Below are 23,391 nucleotides of genomic sequence, written 5' to 3'. Positions count from 1 at the left end.
GATCTCAAAACTCAAAAGTCAACCGACCTACCCGCCGGCCGCCCGGCGCGGCGCCCATGATTCGCGAACCCCATGGCGAACCCATAATATCCACAGATAATATCAATATCAATCACTCCATAATTCGAGCCATAATTTGTTATTTTGAAGTTAGAATTTCAAACATCCTGAACACATCCTGAACCACATTCTGCATGTGTTCTGAATCTATTTTTTGTAATAGGTCACAATTTGGAAATGTGTAACGATTATTTGGGTTTTATGAGTAATTTAATGCTTTGAGAATTGTGTACAGATATTTTTTATAGTACTTTAGAGAATAAAAAATGTTGTGCGGTTTTATGAAATCACGGTAAAAGTGAAACTTACCTAAAACCTAAACCTACTCGGCAGCCGACGCGACCGTCACGCGACATGCCGCTACACAGACCAAAAAGAGAGACGATGTAATAAAAGTTTCACTTTATAAGATTTAAAGTGCTTAGATAATTAAATTATTAGTTAAGTTCAATGAGTAGCTGCATTATACGCACTTTATACGCACATAATAAACGACTGACGACAGCTCAAGTAACTCTGTGGTCGCTGTGAAGATACATGTTTTATCTGTGGACTTTCCCGCAAATTTTGTTTTGACACTTTATTCGAAAAATGTTTTTTGATAGATAAAGAAAAAGAATACTGAGAATTAAGGATTTTGCATGTAATTTTAGGAACATTTGAATAAATAGAAATAGATGAGCAGTAAAAATAAATCACTGGAGCTATTTTAAATAAAAATAATTTGTAGAATAGGGAGCAGGAAGTTAATTCTCTGGAAATAAAAAATGTCTTCGTTACAACCAATACAAGCTTTGAATTTAGGTAAGAATTCCTTTTTATGTAACTTATATTATCAGTATCCTATTGGTAAAAATAAATAACAGCATTCTACTATGTATTTGAAAAACTTAGTTCGAACTTTAATAAATCTTGCTGTTATTGTGACCACTGACCAAAAATTTTTTACACTACGATGAGTGAAAGTAGATTACTTATAGAAAGTCTCAAAATTTCAGGACAAAATTGTAACTTTAATATATATATATATTTTTTTGTGTTAAAACGATTTGGTTTTTTCTAAGGTTTATTTAAGAGAGCAGTCAGCAGTACTACTTTCTTAAGTTCCCCATAAAAATGTTAGTAAAATTGTAGACATGGTACCTAGTTAAATATGTCATAAGAACATTGAGATATACATATGGAGACGACACCGCCTACATCACTTATGTTCCGCTCAACATAAGCCATATGGCTTAACTGCATGCTCATTTTTTATTTGTTTTAAAGTGAAACGCATCAAATATGCCTTCGTGTGTGTTACGATATTGCACAAATAATACAGAAAAGTGACTAACATAACTATTCATCGGTACATACCTAACTAGATAATAATTTTTAAAACTTAGTTAGAGCAAAAAAATGGCGCACAGATTTTGTTCGTGGTGTCTTACTATCCATCAATGAAAACAATTAAATTGACAATACAAAGGTAATTTGAGTTTATTGTGAACAAGCAGTACAGTACTTTGAATTAGAACAAAAAAGAAGAAATATAATAAGAATTTGTCCAGGTAAATATAAGTATGTATATAAGGTGTGGTTTTAGTGTTGCTGGATAGAGACCAGGACTCAGGAAAAATTTACCGGCCCGGTTACGAAACTCTTAATTTTCTACTTTATTGAAAAACTTAAATAAGTATGTTGAACATACATGGAGAAAAATATAGTTAAAATAAAAAAAAAATAAACGCCATTCAAATAAAATTGTTGACTATGCTATGGGTCTATTTTGTCCATGTTAGTTTAATACAAAAATTGTACAAATATTTACATTGTCTTGTATAATTAAAATGAATAGCCAAATGTGTTGCTAAGCATAAAACTCAAAAATGACTCCACCAGTTTGGCTAATTTTTTTTAGCATCATTTAAATCCAAACTCAATATCTATCCAGTAATTATTATTTTGTTTTGATTAAATAGTTAATAAAACAAAACATTAGAAATGTAATATTATTTTCTTATGAGAGTGTATTCTTTCAATGTATAACTTATTTTACATAGGTATTAAAGGTTTAACAAAAATAAACATGTTGGAATTAAAAAATAATAAAATATCTTTAATTTTTATAACCACTGTACATAAAAATACTTAGGCTAGTAAGTATAAATAAAGCATATAAAACTTTCTTCTTTCAGATTCAGTCAAACAACAAGCATTCATCAAATACTTCACATCATTATCAGAGGTAAGTAAAAATTCAACTTACATGTTACAAAATTACTTTATATTTATAAAATTATTCTATATGTAAAAAATAATACCTAATATTTATTAACCTTTAAACCAAGATACTACACTTTCTTTGGCATTAGTAAATTTGCTACCTATAGATTTCCAAAAACCTGACTTTTCTTCTGGAACCTCAACTGTAGTAGCAATTGCATCTTTCTCTGGAACAGCTACTTGAGGTGCAACTTTTTTACTTATTTGTGACTCCTCAAACACTGGAGCAGGTTCTTCTTCAGGCTCTCTATTTGGCTTAATGTATTGATTCCTGCCTTCTTTGGGAATTTCACTTGCTGGCTTAAAATAATCTGGGTCTTCCTTAGGTTCGCCTTTATACTGATTGTTAACTTCAAAAGTGTCAACCATTTGATCTTGATTATGTTGGTTATCATCATTGCTGAATGTTCCAAAATTTTCAAGTTGTTGCACATAACTATGGTCAAAACTATCCGAGGGTTGCCAAGAACTTTGTTGTTGCTGTTCTAAGTCTAAAGATCCCTGTAAATTTTGACTCACTGTTTGGTCTTGATTATGTTGGTTATCATCATTGCTGAATGTTCCAAAATTTTCAAGTTGTTGCACATAGCTTTGGTCAAAACTATCAGAGGGCTGCCAAGAACTTTGTTGTTGCTGCCCTAAGTCCAATGATCCCTGTAAATGTTGACTAAAGTCTTCGAATTGTTGATCCATATTTTGCTGCTCAATTTCTAGGGGAGCTTTCTCGAAGTTGTTACCGAGAAGTTTTTGATTGTCATCAAACTGTGAAATTTCTTCATTTTGTTTATTGGTAACTTCTTGATTCTGGCTTAAGATCTCTTTGTTGATAATATTAGTATGCATATTTTGCAGTTCATCAAAGTTCTTCTGAGTGCTACTACTACTACCAATTAATTTATTGTACTTAACTGTTGTAGATGAGGTTTCTGCTTGTAGGTTATTTACATAATTATTTTCTTGATAATTTTTTTGTATTGATCTTCCTTCCTCGATTTTTTGAGTTTCAGTATTTTCTTTGTGAGAGCTATGATAATCGTTATTGTTTTGGTGTTCATTTGTCAGACTTAAAGATTCTATTTCTTCTGGTGTTTTATATAGGTTTGTAGGGAATTTAGGAATAAGTATAGCTGTATTATCTGTATCATCTACTATTGTTTCTTCTGCTCCAATATCCCCACGCCCAATATCAACGGGACCTTGAGGAATAGTACTATGTTGAGGAACATATTTTGGTATGTTTGTTTGTGTAGTATATGTATCTTGAGTAGGTTTTCGTGTATATATTTTGTATGTAGTTGTTTCTTTCTCATGGTGGGGATGTTCTGTTGTTGAGGTTTTTTGTATATCATTAGAAGCAGGTAAATTAGAAACACTGTCGCCGTGAGCACTTTGTGTATGCTGCCCATCAAATTTATCCCAACTGTGATATGATGATTGTGTAGATAGAGATGATTGTTGTTGTTCGGAACTATCATTTTTAAGGGAACTTTCTATTCTATCTAATTTGTTCCATAAATTCAAAAGGGGTGAAGCATCATAATCTTCGTCATTCAAACTACTTGTAAGAGTATTTTGGTTATGATTTTGTTGAAAAGAATCATGTTTATGGTCTGTTTGTATGTAACCTGTATTGTAATTATTATTGGTAACTTCTTTGTTGTTATAAAATTGTTGTGCTTGTTCATGCACCAAGGTGTGATCAGTGAGTATTTGATCAGGGTAATTTTCCTGGAATACGTTCCAAAATTGATTTTGCTGGTCAATTTTTTCATCTTTTTGCTCTGTCATTGTTTCCTTTTGATCAAAAGAATGTGTCAACTGTGCTGTATTGAAATTATTTATGACATTCCAGTTCTGAGTTTCTGAATTATGTTTATTATCAATTTTATTTTGATTTGTTGTTGGTATAGACGTGAGATCATCTTCGTTTGCCGATTGTTCATGAAAGTGTTGTTCAAATTTGTCATCTTGAGTTTGTTGTGTTATATCACCTAATAAAAAGGTGTTATTATGAATTTTGTTGTATAAAGATAGACAGATTTTATTAGTTACAAAAAATGGTTAGTTACCAATATATTATGTTAAATATGAATAGTGAAGTTAGAAATGAAATGCCATATTATACTATTAATTGTTATAATTTAAAAGACAAACACAATAACAATTATCTTATAATTAAAAGCATTAGTAAGAACACAACATTGGCAGTCTTCATTCGAAATTTATACAAAACTAAATTAACTTACTTGGTGCTTGCTGATCAAAGCTTTGTAATGTATTCCATTCATTCTGGACTCTCTGTCCCATATTTTGATGTATTTCCGATTGATCTTGTATCTGTTGGCCTGAGAATTGAAGATTGTCCCATTTGTTCTGTGTTTGTTGTCCTTGTTCTTGTAAATCGCCCCATTGATTTTGAATTTGTTGACCCACATCTTCTTGATTTGGCCATTGATTGTGACTAGCCTGGCCAAAATCTTCAGTCTTATCCCATTGGTTTTGTGTTTTTTGACCCAAGTCTTCCAAATTGTCCCATTTGTTTTGACCAAATTGTCCGAATTGTTGGGTTTGTTGACCCAAATCTTCTAAGTTTTCCCATTTGTTCTGTACCTGTTGGCCAATGCTCATATCTTGAAAAGCTTCTAACTGTTGCTCTTGCTCTTGATCGTTGTAATATGCTTTAGGATCGGGTGAACGAGCTACGCGAATGTGGCCATTTTCGTCACAATCACAATCAATACCGTCTTGGGTGAACCTTTGTTGAGCCTGTTTATATTGAGCGCCATATTGATGAGATGACAAAGCATCTTGATTTTTAGAGGCAGATACAAGCCTTTGAGAGGCAACGTCACCACCTACTGGCTTAATTACATAAGGATCTCCTCGTCTTTCCCACGATTTGTGATAAGAGTATGAAGAATGATAACTTTTCGGCTTAGTGCTTAAATCTTCAACAATTTTATTAGCATCAACTGCGTTTTCCTGTTGGGCTCTGTGTGCACCAAGTGTGTAAGCATTTGAAAGAGCTGCTGCGGACGAACCTTGAGTTTGGGATTCAGAATATCTTGATTTGCTCAGTGACGATGACTTTGTGTTGGCAATGTAACTATTTGCTTGAGCAAGATTAGCACTGCTAGAGTGTGCATTGCTTATATCTGATGTACTTAACTGGCTCTTAGCATTTTGTAACAAATGTGCGTCATCATATAGTTCACTACTTTTCGGGAATGGATTGTCCGTTGGTATAATTGTTACGGGCTGCGAATTGTGTTTTTCCCATTCTTTGCGGTAACTGTATGATGATTCGTAATGTTTCGGTGCGTTTACAGGTTGTATGTAAATCCGCCCGCTAGAACCATCTAACACCTCAGCTTCACTATCAATACTATTTTTATTATAGGATTTACCGCTATATGCAACAACATCTTGGGATTTGATGGGAACAACATAAATACGACGTGGCTGCAAATCCACTATGGGCAACTCAGTTGGTTGTCTGCCATATAAATTAGCATCATACGTATTGTGCAAATTTGATTGCCTGTGATCGTATTGGTTTTGAGCCTGATTTCTAACTTGAGAATAATATTTTAAGTCACTTCCAGAAGCCTCTTGATTTCCGTAACTGTATTGTCGGTTTGCTTGATAATCTTGTGCATGAGCATTTTCTTTTTGTGCAAATTCATTTGAATAATCGGCAGCTTGATAACCTGAATGCAGTCTAGAGCTTTTAGTAAAACCACTGCTGTATCCAGCATTTTGCGCTGCTGAATATGTGTGTCCTCTATATCCGGTGTTTTGAGATGTTAAAGAAGAATGGGAAGCTCCTAATGACTCGCTCTCCTCAAAATTTCTTCCCTTGAGATTACTCAAATCATAGTGTCCAGATCCAAATATTCCCCTGGAATTCGCTGCAGTGTATACGCTGCCAGTCCTTGTTTTAGCGCCTTCGCCCAATTCACCTTCAACTTGACGTACGGCCGTACTCATTTGATGTTGCGCTAAGCCATCCATATTATGTGCCCTCTCGTAATTACCTCCCATGTTACCACGGCGGGCCCCATAAAAACCGGATTTATCGCCATCATCTGATGAACTCCTTGAATATTGGAAGTCTTCAGTCTCTTTATATAGCTCTGGTCTAGCAAAAGCTACCACCGCAACAGATGCGATTATTAATAGGCGCCACATTGTGGACCAATATATCAGAGTCTGTAACAAATATATTGTCAAGATTACTATTAAATCACTATATTAATAAAAATTGTATACAATTTTATTATAAACTGTTGCATACTTGTACATTATAAGGCGGTATAAGATATTTTCAGATAACTAATTAAATTAAATTGATAAAATTAAACGATTTCATTGAATAGGTACATTAAATGCGACGAACTCTCGAACGAAAAAATATCAATTTATTTTATATAACTAATTTAATGTTAGTTAATTATTATAATTATTATTATTTAAAACGAAAATGTATTTAACATCATACATGAAATGAAATTCAGTCAATATCAATATAATATTTTTTTACTTAATTGTTGAATATTTATCCTAATTTATGAAAAAAATATTAAAGTATTATAAAGTAAACTTACATTTGAAATCAATACACCATACAACACAAATAACTACTAGAGACTACTAGAGACCAACACACCGAGGTATTTTTCTGAACGCACTGACATTGCCTGCGAAGGAGACTTCAATTTATTTAGCTTTTAATATTATATCTTCGTTGAGATAACCCTCTGGCCGGTCATGACTGATCTTTTATTCTCAGAAGTGTGGACATGCAAAATACGACAATCCGCATAACGTCGCACTTGTCGAATTATATGACAACATATTTATTAATATTTGTGATGACAGACAGACACCTGAATCATTACAAACCACCTACGTTTAGATTGAATCTTATTAGCACTTTATGAAAATCCAATACCGGAGTGCTAATAGTTTTGTTTCAAATTAACAAAACTTTAAATTGACCCAAGTCAATACTTTAATAATTTTGTTAGCGTGGTGTTCATTATAATATTTCAATCTTAAAACATCGAAAGTATCATTGTATTCAAATCATAACTACTCCAGTGTTTGTTTTGAAGTGAATCATGTTGTATGATTATTAATAAGCATTACAACACAAAGTGTTCAAATATACAGTTCAATATTTTCCTTAATTTATTAAAAAATCTCAGAGCGTTAATTCAGCCTATTCTGTTACCATAGCAGAAACACTACGGGGCTATCGGGAACAATCATGTGTGATTTTGGCTAAATTCCATCTACAATAAGCCAGGCGGATGTTATTACGATACATGCAGCAATATCAATTAATTATTTATACATATGTATATCGTTTTTATTATTTTTCTACGACATCCCAGTCTAGTCATGAAGTCAGAGCAATGACTGCTTATTAATAGGTATGAACAGTTTGTAAATAAATAAATAAAAATCTGTTTAATTTATTTGCACGCTCGACGACTGTCTTGTATTGAAGTCCCAGGTCCCGATGCTTGTACCACTAACCAATTTACCCATGAAATAGTATACGGCATAGGTACTTCGTATCTACATACTCCAAAATATGATCATTTTAAAAAATTTGTAACCTCGCAGCAACTTATTCTTGTATTATTATAATAAATCATTTATTCTTAATATATCTTTATTGATACTGTGACATTGCTCCTGTTTTATTATGTAGGTCATTCAATCAAGGATAAAAAACAGAGAGAGTTATAATTAATTTATGTTGTTTGTATGTCCATCTGACCTAAGAAAATAATATCAAGAAAAAAAACGGTATCAAATAAACTATATATTCACGCTTATTGAAAAATGAAGCATATAAAATTATAAATATCAATTCGGATTTGGTAAAAAAAATTTCCTGTAGGAGCGGATTTACCAAAACCAAAGAAAACATGAAATGAAAATGAATATTGTCGGGTATAACTGGAACTGTCCTTGGTACGATGATTAACGTGTAAAACAGAAGGGGCCGGGCAACTGGGTTCGGTCTTCTTATGTAGTAGGGATCAAGAAGGAAAATGTTTCATACTCATTGGTTTAAGAAAAATATCAATACATTTTTTCATATCCATGTCATTCATATCTATTCGTTGATATATGAATTGAATACCAAAGTTTGAAAATATTGCATACACTTTCAGAAACCACCTACCACAGTAAGAATATTCGATCGTAATGATTACTACAGTGTTCATGGCTCGGACGCAACAACTGCGGCGAGGGAGGTGTTCTCATCAATATCCAATATCAAGAAAATGGGTATCGAACCCAATCGCCTGGATTATCTCGTGCTTTCGAAAGGAAACTTTGAAATATTGATTCGGAAACTCTTACTGGTAAGTAATTCAATTAATATAATTATAATTACGAAATCTAGTTTGTTTGTTTATCTTCAGAGCTATAATATAAAATCTTCTTCAAATTGAACTCACGAAGAGTTCAATTTATACAAAATAAAGTTACATTAAATTTATTTTGTATAAATTAATATTAATTTATTATTTACATTTACCTTATTTCCAATTTAATCAATTAATGTTTATTTTTTTCGTTGTTAATACTCGTGCCGCAGTGTTGTTATCAATACAACACAAATGACAATGTTTTTTAAGTGTAACTGTTGTGACCCGCATAGTGATGGTTTTCTTAAAACAAACTAAGATAAGATGTATAAGAATATAACATCATACAAAAAGCGTTTCTGATACAATAGATTGAAATGTATTGGTCCGGGAGCCAGCAGCAGATTTTATGACCAAGTTCCTCTCAAGCGGTAATTAGTAAAATGCATCAAAGTATAGTATTATGAAGCCTCGTGAACGTCAGCTGGAGCTCGGTTGGGGGGAAGAGCGGTTGTAGCCTCCCGTATCAGCTGACGGTTTTTCCACCAAGATACAGCCAGCTGACATATATATTTATCCACAGTTACATATAAGCTATCATCAGGTAAATTTTTGTTTGAGAGGAAATAACGGAAAATAAATTTTTCCTTAAATTTAACTTTCATGTTCGAGACACCAGCTGACGTATAATACACCATGTTGTAATCAGCTGACTATTTTTTTTCGTTGAGATATTGGGTTAGCTACAATTTGACAAATTTTTAGCAGAGAGGAAATGAATGAATGAATGTATTTTTTTTCCTATGTGCGTGGGAGGCTACAACCGCTCACCCCCCCAACCGAGCGCCAGCTGACGTTCACGAGGCTTTATAATACTATACTCTCATGCGTCTGACGAATTATCTCTTGAGAGGAAATAGTTAACCAAATTTGCACCTGGCTCCCTAACCATATGAAATACTGGGAACTTATTATTTTTTGAATAAATGAATAACTAGACCTTCGTAATCATCATTTGCGTAGTGCGCCCAAAACACCATGAAATCAATATTTTCTTGTTTATCTGAAGGATTAGAGATATTGTTTTATTCTTGACTTACGCAGATTAAAGATATAAGCTGCGATGATATAAGCGAACCAATCATACCAACCAGTAATTTGTAATCTAACCTCAATACAGATTATCCGATTTTCTCGAAATTTTACAAAACGCAATCAGCTCAAAAAACAAAAAGCTCTTTTCTCCAAAAACCTTTGGCTATAGAAATAAAATTTTGTATGATTTACGTGTTAAAAATGCAGGTACGTCGCTACAGAGTGGAAATATATGTGTCCGAGGGGTCTACAAAAGGCAATGAATGGTTTTTAAAGTATAAAGGGTCACCAGGATGTCTCTCACAGCTTGAAGAAGTACTGGGCGAAGGTCTTGGTTCATCAAACGACAATGGACCCTGTTTAATGTCTGTTAATATCAAAACTGATGCAGTTACTAAGGTATTTTAATAGTTGTAACTTATAAGTTTAAATCTGATAAAGTTTTTTTTCCTATAATTATTGTATCATGTGGTGATTATAAATTCAATTAAAGTTAGCACTAAAATGTTGGTTTGAAGAAAATGTTATCTTCAATCATAACTTATTTTTAACAAGCTTATAATATAAACAATAACACAAAAAAACGATTGCACTGTAATAAAACCATATATCATTTTTACATATTAAAACTTATTGAAAAATAGAAAAGGAAATTAAAATTTAATACATTTAATATGGAAATCTTTAATAGTACGTATTTTAATAATATGTAGAAATAGTGAAATGGGAAGAGATGTTCTAATTATTTTAACTAATTAATTCCAACATAACATATCCATATAATGGTTCATACAATTAAAATCATTTCTATATTAGTAAATACTGGCTAAAACAACCAAAGCGATACGGTCAACGTATTTTCACTATCTTAAACTTGACCATGACAACTGATAATACAGATACGTATGTGCTTGAATCTTGACCCGATGTCAAAAATTACGGATTTACGAGAACAGTGTTTAGATAAATAAATGCACAATAATAACTTTTGCTTCTATCTTTCTTAGAATAAGATATTTTTCTATGTTTGTTTCTGGTATTTTTATTTTGATTTTATATGGGTAAATAATATGAACTAAATTGGTTTTCCTGTTTTGTCATGTTTTTTAGACTTTTTGTTAGATTTTTTTTCTATTATCAAGTAAACGTATATGTTATAATGTTACTGTTGCCTGATGTAATATCGAATCATCAAGAAACTATATATAACTTGCTATCAAAGAAAATTTTGCAATAAAAATTAAGGCTTCACTAACCTTCGCTAACCGCAATATTAAGGATTTTACCCATTCATAAAAAACTTAAGGAAAATAATGATAAATAGCTAGAATTCGTTTGTTTGACCTTTCGCCAAACATTTACACAGCTCATTCACCCTTTAAATTATTATGTAAGTAATACATTAATATAAATTAATAACAACCATAAAGTCAGTAAATTCCAGCGCAGATTCGTTGAAAATCACGTCATAACGATGTAAAACCCTATTAGTGTTTATAAGCTGAGCCATATATGAGTTTTCATTTATATCCCGTGTAGATATATAATATAACGTGCTGGCCACGGACAATTCGCTATAGCGAAAATTCGCGCGGCGCGACTGGCGGCGCGTCTTGCGAATGAATCAAATGTATGGAAATGTACTGGGCATGCCACGCGCAGCGGCGACCAGCGAGACGACCGGCGAATTTCCCCGAGCGAATCGCGCGGCACGACTAGCGATCGAAATTCGAAACAAATGTATGAGTTATTACGGCGCAGGCCACGGAGTCGAGCGGCAGACGCGGCGACTACTCCCGGAGCGAACTTAATTTAAAATAGTTTGTTTTTTTTTTCGCGAAAATGGAGACGGAAGCTTTTATTGCAGAAATTCTAGCTAGACCAGCTATTTGGAAGTCTAGCCACCCGCAACATAATTTTTCATCATGCCTATATTTTTCATATTTTTGGTGGAATTCTCCGTCTGTAACACGATTTCTATTTAATTCGTATTAATATCTTCCAAACATTAAATCTTGAGCAAAAAAGCTGCTACTCTCCAAACAACGTCGAGCTAACTTTGATAAAGCCATCTCGTCTCCTCGTCTACACTGGTCGCGGCGGCGAACGCAACTGCCCGTGGCATGCTTACCGCGCCGCGCGAATCGCCGCGCCGCCCGTCGCGCCGTCGGTCGCGCCGCCGGTGTCCGTGGCCAAGGTGTAAGAGCGACTAGTAACATATTTCTATAGTTTTTATTCCCACGAAAACCATCTTATTAAAAATATTTAAATTTTAAATATAATTTTCCAAGTTAACATGATGATGTTTCAACATTATTATATTCCAGGGTCGTCTTTTAGGAGTAGCGTGTATAACAGCGAATGAATATCAGATGTCTGTATCGGAATTTACAGATGACGATTTGCTTACTCAATTGGAAACTATAACTGTACAAATGGCGCCTTCTGAGTGCCTCGTGCCACAAACCGAAAATGATGATGTGAGAAATTAATTTTTAGAATTGAATATGACTTATGAAATTAGATAAAATTGAAGTATTGTTAAATTATTGAACTTAACTATATATTTATCCCTATTAACTTATCAAATTTCCATCCTATTGGGATATTACGTATTTACGATTTCGCTATCTTCGTAGTTTATTTTAGCTAAAGTAATTGGCTCGGAATTACGTGAATTTTCAAATAACATCACACTTATTCATAACTCTAAATTTCTTTGTGCTTTATAACAATTAATAACTTTTCCTTTTTCATCTTGTATATTTCAGTACAAAGCGCTTAAAAAAGTGATGGACCGGGCCAACGTTACGTTGACCAAGTTGAAAAAAATAGATTTTTCCAACGAAGGCGTTATTCAGGATTTGAATAGGCTTCTCAAATTTAAAGATAATCAGCAACAAGACGCTAATGCTTTTCCAGAGACTACATTGAATTCAGCTATGGCAAGTCTTGCCGCGGCAATTAGATATACTTCGTTGTTAACTGATAGCACTAACTTTGGAAGGTAAGTTCAGTTCACCGTATCAGCGATTCTTTTTTCATATTTAAAATTTTTGAATCATTTCTGTGTGGAAGGTAAGTATTAAATAAATAAATAACTTGTTTACATTTAACAAAATAATATATTCGCTTAAACTTTTCTGAAAAAGCTATTTAGTCGTAAAGTAGGTACCTAGTACATTGGTAGTAGGTACATCCCAAAAATAATTGACTGAAACTGTTAAAATAATTCTATTTTAAAAATGCATTTAAATCGGCTGATTGGTAGTTTTAGATAGGTAACTCATCTCTTCTGAAATAAATCTTGAAAGCTATAATAATTAATAAAAGTCTCATGAGTGTATGATTAACATTACAACTAATAACTATTTTAGTTCGAGGTTTTTGTATGGATGGTAATCGTAATTATCTCTTACGTATAAAGGAAGTAAATCTATAATTTCAATGATAATAATAATTTCATTTATAAACAATTATTATTAATAACATTGGCTCGTGCTTCTAGAAACTTCGACACGGATGCTTTTAATAATAATTAATTGCAATAACGTGTAGATGACCTAGTTATTATCAACCAGTAAGTTACTGTTTCTGAACGATAAAGAAATTGTGTTTGGAAAAATACTTAATTAACGTGCTGCTGTAATAATATTTTAAAGAGTAAATCTTCATTGTTAGGCATTAAATATGATCAGTTCATTCTCTCTCTATCTCTAACAATTTTCTTTACTAAATATGAATATTTGAGGAATTCTAATATCGGTTCCACTACATCATGAATCGAGCGAAAAAATTGCACATGATATGTATGCGGTTATTTGCAGTAGGTTTCTTGTTAACTTAGTCAAAATTATCTTTTCAAAAAGACTAAAAATCTAAGTATAATAAAAATTAAACATCATATATATTTGTGTATTTTTTTATTTCAGATTTCGCATAAACTCCATAAAAGCGGAGTGCTACTTACACTTAGACGCAGCGGCATTAACTGCACTGAACGTACTTCCCGAACTAGGCGATACTTCGCACGCACCTGCGCGTAGTTTGTATGGTTTGCTCGATAGATGTCGTACGCAACAAGGAAAAAGGTATGTTTTTTTATATATGTATAAATTTTAAAGTGAAAACTTCTTTAGCGACGTTGAGCACTTTTTCTGTTATGGGTATAAAATCTTAAACTCGCGTCAGGACGCGTGACCTGATCGAAAAAGCGTAAGACGGATACCATTCCAAAATATCAAACATGCTCAACGTTAATAATCAAGTTTTCACTTCTGCCGGCACTCCCGGAGTGCAACCCGTCTGTTTTTTTAACATGCTTAATTTTTTCAAAGACATTTTGCCTTGATAAAGTAGCTGTGGCTAAAAGTTATTTCTCTGTGCATTCGCACAATATTTGTATGATTATGAGTTTTGTATGATTTTTGTGATGGAGATAGTCAGGGAGGCTAAAGGTGATATAGGCTAATAATAAGCTACATTTACCGCAGTGAAATATTTAATGCCCATATTGCCCATGGGAATTTCCGTTGATCACGCGGGCGTAGCCTCGGGTGGAATATTAGTAATATAAAGGTCAAATTTAAGAAATTATAAAGTCAATGTTATAAATATGAGGAAATATATGGGGTAACCACAAATCATGATGTAATTCAAAAAATATGGTTTTACGTAAGTATATGATGATTCTGGTCAATTTTTGAATTACCTTTTATTGAACCGGAAATATGTCGAATATTTTAAATATCGACGCCCCCGGGGAATAAAATCGTAATAGACAAAAGGAAATTTTACAGGACGAGCAAAAAACCGTTATTCTGTTTTAGCTCATAAACTAATCGGCCTATATTAACATACAATACATCATTATTTTCCGTATTTTTTTTTCTTAATAAGTAGCTATAATAAAAAAATATATAATGTATACTTTTAAAGTTATTACAAAAAATGTATAATACTGATTTTATATTTAAGTGTATCCTAAGTAACGGCACATAACGATTTTATTCTCGTGAAATTGTAAAATCATGAAAACTATATCCCTACATTACGATGTTTTTCTACATTTTTTTCATGAATGAATGGTTATTGTAATAAACTAATACAATTTTGTTCTTGTAAAAGCTACCAGTGTCTTTTTTCGTATAGCTATATAACGATTTTGTTTTTGTATAAATGTGCTTAGAGAGTTCATCGTAATATGCAGTAATGTTTATGAATTTTGGTTATAAATTATTGTAACACCACTAGGTACTTGGTACTTCGAGGGTGCTTTTCTACACTCAGTCACATTGTAAAAACTTAAATAAAATAAACAATGAAGTAAGTATAATAAACATAATTTTTATTTATGAAAATCACAATTGTTACAATAGGCATTAATCAGTCTTAGTTCTAAAAAATCAATCAGCCTGTTTCATTGCTCTCACTGTCACAGTCATCCTCACCTAAAACGGCTTCAGTATTATTTGTGCTTATCAGCGAATTGTAAAAACTGTGATAATGGAGAGGTATGGCGTTAATCCTACAAAGACTCAATAGGTCTTCGTGTAGAGCTTTAGAAATTGGAACTGGACCGTTATAAGCTGGCTGTAATGTCACGTCATCAGCGATAGACGAAGTTGCTGTGGTAGAGGCAGATTTTCGTTTTCTAGTGTTTTTAGTTGTAGTTGATCTTATATTCATTTCAATATAGTCGTCATCATAATCATATTATTAAAAGTAAACAGATTGTGGATGTGTATGGGCAACTTTTATTTCTTTTATCTTTGACCAGTATATTTTGTTACCTTTTGCATCATTTAGCCAATTTTGTCCAGTAATCAATGATTTTATGTCATAAAAATTGTCTTGTCTCATTTTCTTGACTTTGTATTTTTCACCACTTTGTTTAGCATTCATAACTATACCATATAAGTGATCAGGTGTATAAATTTGTTTATTTTTCATTGCTCGTTCTACGCATGCATGCATTTTGGCTGTGGCCAGATTCAAAGAAACGATGAAAAATTTCCAGTTTGAACTTATTAGCAGCAAACAGATAAGGGGCAAACACAAATCTTATTTTGTTCTGTCCTGCGCAACCATCAGAATAAGATGAAATTTTATTTAATTTTATTTATAAAATTATAAAGAGCTACCTATCTCTATTGATCCTCTTTTAGCAATTTGCAAATGCCACATATAATAGTATCCTTTCTTTCTTGAAGCATCGAAAACTGAAGTTGAAAAGTGAAGTTATACACAGGATACTTCCGTTTATAATGGAATATTCCTACCTCTGACTGAGGTACGCCTAAAACATTTTCTAAATCAAAAATTGCTAGATTTAAGTTTGCGTTAAGATTTTCCTTTTCTGAATTTTTGATTTCACGAATTCTTTCTTTATTATGTATATGTTTTGTGTATTTATCTTTGAATGATTCCTTATGTTCGCCTTCTGCTTGTTCATAAAGCGTACAAGTACCACATAAATCCTTCTTAGGATGAAAAAAAGAATAATTAAACTTTGTATTAAAAATAGTCTCATACTGCCTTTTGGTAGCATCTTAACATCACTATACCTTGTTGCCTTGGGCTTTTATCGCTATTTATAATTATAACCATCTCGTTGGGGCTTAAATTAGATCTATTTTGAGGCTTTAAAGTCTTATTTATATCAATATTAACATGTTTTACGTCGATTATGCTATGTACAGAACCTTTATTATTCTCAAAAGGAACTAATGTTTCATCGAGGTTTCTATCATCTGAGTCTAAAATAGTATTATCTTCCTGTATTGTGCAATCAAACAGAGTCGGCGTATTCGATTTACTTTTACTGGCATGAATAATATACCCATCTGGCGAAGCAATAAAATCAACACTGTCTAATATAAAAGAAAGGTTTGATACTGATGTTGGTGTTCTTATAAGCTGGTGATTAATAATGTCAATATAATCTGCACCAGAACTGGATAGCATTTCATTTTCAGTAGAATTTTCACGAGTTAGGTTTACTTTTTGTAGTTCACATATATCTAAAGATGGTTCCTGTACATTGTCACCTTGTTCCCCGTTAGATGTAGTCGGTACGTCTAAAATATTAACAGATATTATTATTATACTTAAATTAAGATAAAAAAATACAACAAACTCACGTTTTACATATTGAACAGGTATCTACGTACCAATTAAAACTTTTGTTGCTATGCCGTCACATGGGAGAATATCAGGCATTTCAACAACATTAATATCTTCAGACCCTGTAATGAAATAATTATTGAAATAAACAATATGTATGTTTATAATATACAGAACGCATAATACCGAAGGAGGTGGGTATTTAACTAAATAAAAAAATAAGCTGGTAAGTGTACGAATACCCTCCTTTTAAATTTTTATTTCAATAATATACCTATTTACGTAATAATTAAAAAAATACTTACCACTTTCACCTCCCTCAACCATTTTAAGAATTCTTCTAGCTCGTAATCCGTTATGCCGATATTCCATGGTTATATATTATTATAATTATCACAGAATACTAATTATTTTTATTTGTCACATCTCAACGACTTCAAATAATTACGCAATGATTGATTATTGTGCATGATCACCGCGCCGTCCGCGCATAGTAACTTGTAAAAACTTGTCGAAATTCGAGCGAAAAAGACAATAATAACCAAATACTACCTATATTATTAGAAGGAGAAAAAAATAGCATCACATTATTACATGTTTTTAAATTCATTAAGAATATTGTAATAGATGTTTACGTGAAATAGTATTGATAATTATGTCAATAATAAATAGTGTCCGACCGAAACTGGTTTCCAGGCCGAAACCGAAACCGAAACCGAATGTTCGGCCGTGGCTTCAGTTTCGGCCGAAACCGAAACCGAAACCGAAACTCACGTGGTCTAGTATGAAATTTCTAAAAATACTGAACTTTGGTGCATTTTACCTATTATTTTGCCTTAATTAGGGCATGAAAGGAAAACACAGTATATTAAATTTGTTGTAATCATTTATTTAATATAAAATAAAAAAAATAATATTCTTAAAATATTAATAGGGCGTAGGGATGTGACGACCCCATCGCCCACGGTTGGAATATCTAATGTTTACGTGACAATAGATATTCCACCCGTGCAATCAGTCAACCCGCAGGACACCTTGTGGCGGGGTGTCGGGGAGTAGCGACCCCGCGGGAACCGAGTGCTCCCGGGGGAGGCCCCTGTCTTCATCTCCGGCTCGCCTTCACCGGCCGGTCGGAGTGAAGCCTGACGAGGACAGGACCCCCACCTCTGGCTTGCCTTAACCGGCCGGCCAGAGTGGAGTCGCGAGAGCTTTTAGCTCGAAGGGTGGATGCGAAGCGTAAGTGGCGAGTGGGCACGTGATGCTGGACCCTCAGGGAGCGCGTGATCGTAGTTTAAAGTCCAGGGACGCCTCTCCACCCTTAGCTGCTCACAATATGTTGCCCCCTTGTCGCACTATTGCAGCGACTTATTTCGGGGGCCCATACAGTGAGAGGGCGAGTCACCACCTGCCAACAATTTTTTGCTATATCTTAGTAGAAAGGCAGGTGCCATAGTCTTCCATAGTCCTTAATTCCGGTCCATTAACATCCCATTCCATAGCCCAGTTTATTTTATTCCCTTATCTTGCAATAGTCCTACATCGGCCGCGGACTGCCTAGGACTGTATCTCTATAGTGCAGTCATGGGCAGGCTGCGGCTGGTGTCCCACAACACATTAAAATTCTCGAAAGGGCCTCTGCGTGTTGGATCCGTGTCCCCACGTAAGCCTTCCAAAGATCCGGGTACACTACGGCCAACGTAACTTGGCGGGCCTGAACTTCGCGCAGAAGGCTGCGCACGAACGTTTTTTAGGAACGAAATGGTGGCATGAGGCGGCGTGCGCGGGGCGGAGATCTAGGCTAGGGATTGACTCTATGTAAACACAATCATCCCTTTATTCGAACGAATATCGCAATCGATTTTTATCGATTTGAAATTTATTGATTTTTGTTTATATGAGATACTGAACGAAATAGCTTTACAAACTTATTGAATTTTGTCGTTAGTAAAAGAGATTTCGAGTTTAATAGCAAAAAAAAACTAATAACATTTTATTTTCATGGTTGTAAGACATGATTTAGTTAAATATCATTTATTTATAAACGACCACTACAATAAGGACTGATTGAGAATATTTGAAACCTATTATAAAATTAAATATAAATATATTTCGCAATTCAATTTCAATCGATTTGAAAAAAAAATCGATTAATCAATATCCTCAGACACGCATAGTGGACATCCCTTTTTGTTTACGTCGTATAACTTCGTGCATATTCGGCAATTCTCGGTACGCAATTATGTATCTCAGTCACACGTTAACATTGGTGTCGTGTTCGTGTCGCTATCTCTGTCTTGAGTACAGGCGGTTACAAAAGTTTTCGTTGAGTTGATCGTTATTATTTGTTATTATTATATTGTTGAGTGTTAAGTTTAAATTTGTTCGTGTTTAAGTTTGTTTTAGTGATAATTTGGAATATTCTACTTGGAATTTTGTATTATTCGCGAACAAAGATGCCACCAAAGCATAATATTGTTTTAAATCGCCAGGCGAGAAAAATAATATTCGATTTAACGCAGTATTTTAAAAAAGAAAAAGAAGAAGGCGTAAAAAATGTTGACAAAGTTTTATTAAGAGTTGCTGAGTGAATCCTGAATTCATTAGGTTATTTTTATTGCTTTATGTCTCATAGCGTTTTGATATTTATTTTATTTGTACTTGGTCTCTGTATAAGGAAATTTTTATTCGAATTTCAGTTTAAAAGAAATAAATGCCTATAACACTTTTTTTTACGAGTGTACATGCGCAAAAGTTCGTAGAGGCTATGTTCAGGCCCGCCAAGTTACGTTGGTCGTATTGTACTGTCCTTCTGGTGGTACCCGAGTATTATGGAGATGAGAAACAAATTTAATTTTTATTATTTTTTCAAATTAAGTTCTCGGTAAAATCAGTCATCTAAATCAAATCAGTAATTGTTACTGTTACTTTAAATACTAAGTTTTGGTATTTTGAGATCTTTCTCTTTATTAAAGAGTCTTTAATACTTTGGATTGGTATTTGTACTTAGAAGAATAATAAGTCTCTTTTAGGTACCTCTTATATAAAAATAATAATTATTAATTACAATTACACCCAGTTCTAATCTCAACATAGATAATCAAAAATTGTTTCCACCAGCGTGGGTCAACCAACGCTTTGACAGCGTCCGTCAAAGCGTTGTTCACAAAGTTCACTGAACTTGCGAAATAAGTTTCGGTTTCGGCAAAAGTTTCGGCCGATTTTGGCCGAAACCGAAACTGCGGCCGAAACTTGATTTTTGGCCGAAACTCGGCCGAAACCGAAACCGAAACCGAAAGTTCGGTCGGACACTAATAATAAAGCAGTAATATACGTTAACCGTTCAAGATTTACCAAAATAATTTAGGTAAAGCATGTTATTGAAAAGAATTATCAATTTATTTACGAGAATAAAATCGTATAATGCCTTACAGATTTCTCGCGACCTGCGTTCGTTCCATATTGAACGACTACGATGTTTTTACGGGAAGAATTTGCTACATGATTTCCGTAGAATAAAAATAAAAATTGTTATAACTTTATGAATTTTCTGTCAAAAAATCTAAAAAAATTCAGTAGGTACCATACGACACCATAGATGCCGAAAATGCAAAAACATTAAAAAAGTGGTAATAGCGCATAACCATTTTATTCCCCGGGGGCGTCGATATGATTCTTTTAATCCAATGAAATACAAACTAACTTTAATATCATAAACATTTTTCACGTTTATTGTTCATATGTCGCATTATAAATGATTTTTTCAGACTCTTAGCACAATGGTTGCGTCAACCGCTTCGCGATATAAATCTAATAAACGAACGATTGGACATAGTAGAGTTACTTGTGAATAATTCACAACTACGTCTACCATTACATGATGACCATTTACGAAGGATCCCTGATTTGCAAAGTTTAGCTCGAAGACTTACACGAAAGAAGGCTAACTTACATGATTGTTATAAGATATATCAGGTAAGAAATATTTTTTTGCAACTGATTCTTATAATATGTATTTATTTAAATGTTTAGTAGATTTTGATTTCCAATTTAACATAGTCAAACAAACCTTAATTAAAGATGATGAAGATTGTATGGCATGGCATTGTATGGCATGAAGATTGTAATAATAAATTTGTTGAAAAGTATAAAATTGATACGGTAAATATGATAAAATTTCATTTGGTATACTCTAAAAAAGAGTCTTACAATATTATTAAAAAGTAAAACTTAGCCAAACCACAAACATATTTTGCAAGTACCGAGTGTGATACACATGTAATGTTACTTATTAGAAGTTTAAAAAAAAAATCAAAATTATCTCAAAAACATGTAATATAAATATTTCAGGCTATCCAAAGACTGCCAGCCCTACTACAATGTCTCGCTGAATCAAACAGTCCGACTGTACATTCGTCTTTAACTGAACCAATATCTGAACTCAATGATGATTTGGACAAGTTTCAACAAATGATTGAAACCACTGTTGATATGGATGCTGTAGACAGAGGTTATTTGAAGTTATAGTAATAATCAGTTTAATAATTTGTTTGTTTGGTTTGATGCATTTGTAGGAATTTCTATTAATTTTCATATAAACATGATGGAAAACGCAAGTTCTAAGATACTTAAAATGTGTCAAGTTAGTTATAAAATTTCCCTTCCGATTAGGGCCCTTCTGGCCTCCTCCACTCAAGCGACAGCTCAAGCCGAGGTTCGTGGTCCCCGTCAAGGGGGGACGCCCTTGTGCATGTCGCTACCAGGGTGAACCTTCAGTTCACCCCCGCGTCCGCGTTAAAATGTAGAAGCCCTTCTGGCTAACATTGAGAGACACCACACAAAAAAAAAAAAAAAAAAAAAAAAGTTATAAAATATTATTGTTTAACTAATTTATAAGATATTGCAAGTATTTGAACATTTGAAATGCTGGAATTCCAAATCAATTGTTCACCACTATAGTCCTTTTCATTTAGGATGATTCCTGTGACACTTCATCGTGTTCCGAATTACGTATTTTATGTTTAAAAAGTCAAAATAATTTTAATGCACAATATTTTTATTTGATGGCGGCATTATTACCAAAAATATAAAAATGAAACATCTTAAGCTTATAAATCAAAAACAGTATTGTTTAGTTTAATATAATGAAAAATAAAATAAAATAACACAAAAATATAGTACCTACGCAATTCGTGTACATGAAATGGATCGTTGAAAAATCATAGAGTTGGAAAATCATATAATCGGCGCCCATCTTGTGATCATTTGTCAATCGAGTTAATCGTCTGTACGAGTACGTCAGCTTTGTATACAAGTTGCATTTTTATATTGATACTTTACGTGGTATTCTGTTATTTTTACTAATTGTTATTGTTGACTTTTTGTTGCTGTTGTTTGCTAAGTTTCCTTAGTTAATTGTTGGCGAAATGCCGAAAAAACTAATTTTGGTACTTTATTCAAATCGATTTCCTTTCCATATAGAATATTATCGATTATCGGAAACAATTGATACGATTTCAGTAACCGACATCTCTACACGTGTCAAAAATCGATGTGTCACAGAAATCATCTTAGGTGGAAAGGACTATAGTTTATTTCGACATATCACGGCACATATTTTTTAATTCATTGTCCTTCTAATCTGCTGTGAAGAATTTATTATCCACAACTAACTAATATAACTTCTAAAGTCTAAACTATCAATATAAATATTACATAGTAATATATCATTTATTTTTAAGGTGATTTTTTGGTAAAGCCCTCATTCGACGATCAACTCCAAACCCTTCATAAAGAGTTGGAAAAAATTCAGGCGTCTGCAGACAGAGAGTTAAACAAAGCCGCTAATGATTTAGGACTTGATGCAGGAAAGACGATAAAGCTTGAAAATAATCCACAGAATGGGTTTTATTTCAGGTACAATTTATTTATTAAATGCTGGATCTTTTTGATACATGTAGAATAAATAACAAGCTCAATATTTCGGTCAAGAGTTTCTCCAATACAAGCAGGCTATCAATCAAGTATTACTTTTGAAATTTTAAATTTCATGAAAAAAATGTGTCAGTGTGTACATTGCACATTTAAAATTCACTTCTTTTCTGTCTTAAAACAGTAATCGTCATTTAACCAATTACTTGTATTGTACACAATCCAAAATTAATGAAAATAATCCATTCATTAGGGTAACATTAAAAGAAGAGCAAGCGCTTCGCGGTAACAAGAAATACACAATAATAGATGCAGTTAAAGGTGGTGTGAGATTCAAGACCAGTAAATTGGAAAGTATCACTGAAGACTATGTTCAGACTAAAACTAATTATGAGAAGGAACAGGATAAAGTTGTGGCGGAAATCATTGGGATAGCAGGTTACAATTTAGAATTTCTAGAGATTTAGTGAACTAGTTTTATAATGCACTAGCTGCGCTCCGCGGTTCCACCCGCGTGGCTCCG

General features: G+C 33.2%; 3 protein-coding genes across 3 annotated transcripts in view; 1 reads left to right on the top strand and 2 right to left on the bottom strand.

The window, feature by feature from the left end:
* Nucleotides 1–614: 614 nt before the first annotated feature.
* Nucleotides 615–23,391, top strand: part of spel1 (DNA mismatch repair protein spel1) — a 32,695-nt gene continuing 9,918 nt past the window's right edge. Inside the window, exons 1-11 of the mRNA XM_090109652.1 lie at nucleotides 615–864; nucleotides 2,241–2,290; nucleotides 8,520–8,714; nucleotides 10,023–10,214; nucleotides 12,143–12,295; nucleotides 12,587–12,822; nucleotides 13,748–13,906; nucleotides 20,705–20,912; nucleotides 21,288–21,447; nucleotides 22,679–22,853; nucleotides 23,122–23,306. Of these exons, the coding sequence (XP_089965778.1) occupies nucleotides 828–864; nucleotides 2,241–2,290; nucleotides 8,520–8,714; nucleotides 10,023–10,214; nucleotides 12,143–12,295; nucleotides 12,587–12,822; nucleotides 13,748–13,906; nucleotides 20,705–20,912; nucleotides 21,288–21,447; nucleotides 22,679–22,853; nucleotides 23,122–23,306 (1,750 nt within the window). The 5' untranslated portion in view covers nucleotides 615–827. The remainder of the gene's footprint in view (nucleotides 865–2,240; nucleotides 2,291–8,519; nucleotides 8,715–10,022; nucleotides 10,215–12,142; nucleotides 12,296–12,586; nucleotides 12,823–13,747; nucleotides 13,907–20,704; nucleotides 20,913–21,287; nucleotides 21,448–22,678; nucleotides 22,854–23,121; nucleotides 23,307–23,391) is intronic.
* LOC149902859 (uncharacterized) lies at nucleotides 2,135–7,045 on the bottom strand. The gene is made up of 3 exons (XM_090109651.1): nucleotides 6,936–7,045; nucleotides 4,575–6,540; nucleotides 2,135–4,319 (listed from the first exon to the last, which is right to left on the bottom strand). The coding sequence occupies exons 2-3, from the start codon at nucleotides 6,517–6,519 to the stop codon at nucleotides 2,377–2,379; spliced, it is 3,888 nt and encodes a 1,295-aa protein (XP_089965777.1). The 5' UTR covers nucleotides 6,520–6,540; nucleotides 6,936–7,045; the 3' UTR covers nucleotides 2,135–2,376.
* LOC149902858 (uncharacterized) lies at nucleotides 16,344–17,312 on the bottom strand. Its single transcript, XM_090109673.1, has 3 exons — nucleotides 17,246–17,312; nucleotides 16,988–17,062; nucleotides 16,344–16,894 (listed from the first exon to the last, which is right to left on the bottom strand). Exons 1-3 carry the CDS (start codon nucleotides 17,310–17,312, stop codon nucleotides 16,344–16,346), a joined length of 693 nt encoding a protein of 230 aa, XP_089965799.1.

The sequence above is a fragment of the Colias eurytheme genome, chromosome 14 (assembly GCF_061535395.1).
Source record: "Colias eurytheme isolate Ceu_HAF_F1 chromosome 14, ilColEury1 Martin Lab GWU primary, whole genome shotgun sequence".
NCBI classification, from domain to species: domain Eukaryota; kingdom Metazoa; phylum Arthropoda; class Insecta; order Lepidoptera; family Pieridae; genus Colias; species Colias eurytheme.
This window is presented reverse-complemented; position numbering and strand designations above follow the sequence as displayed.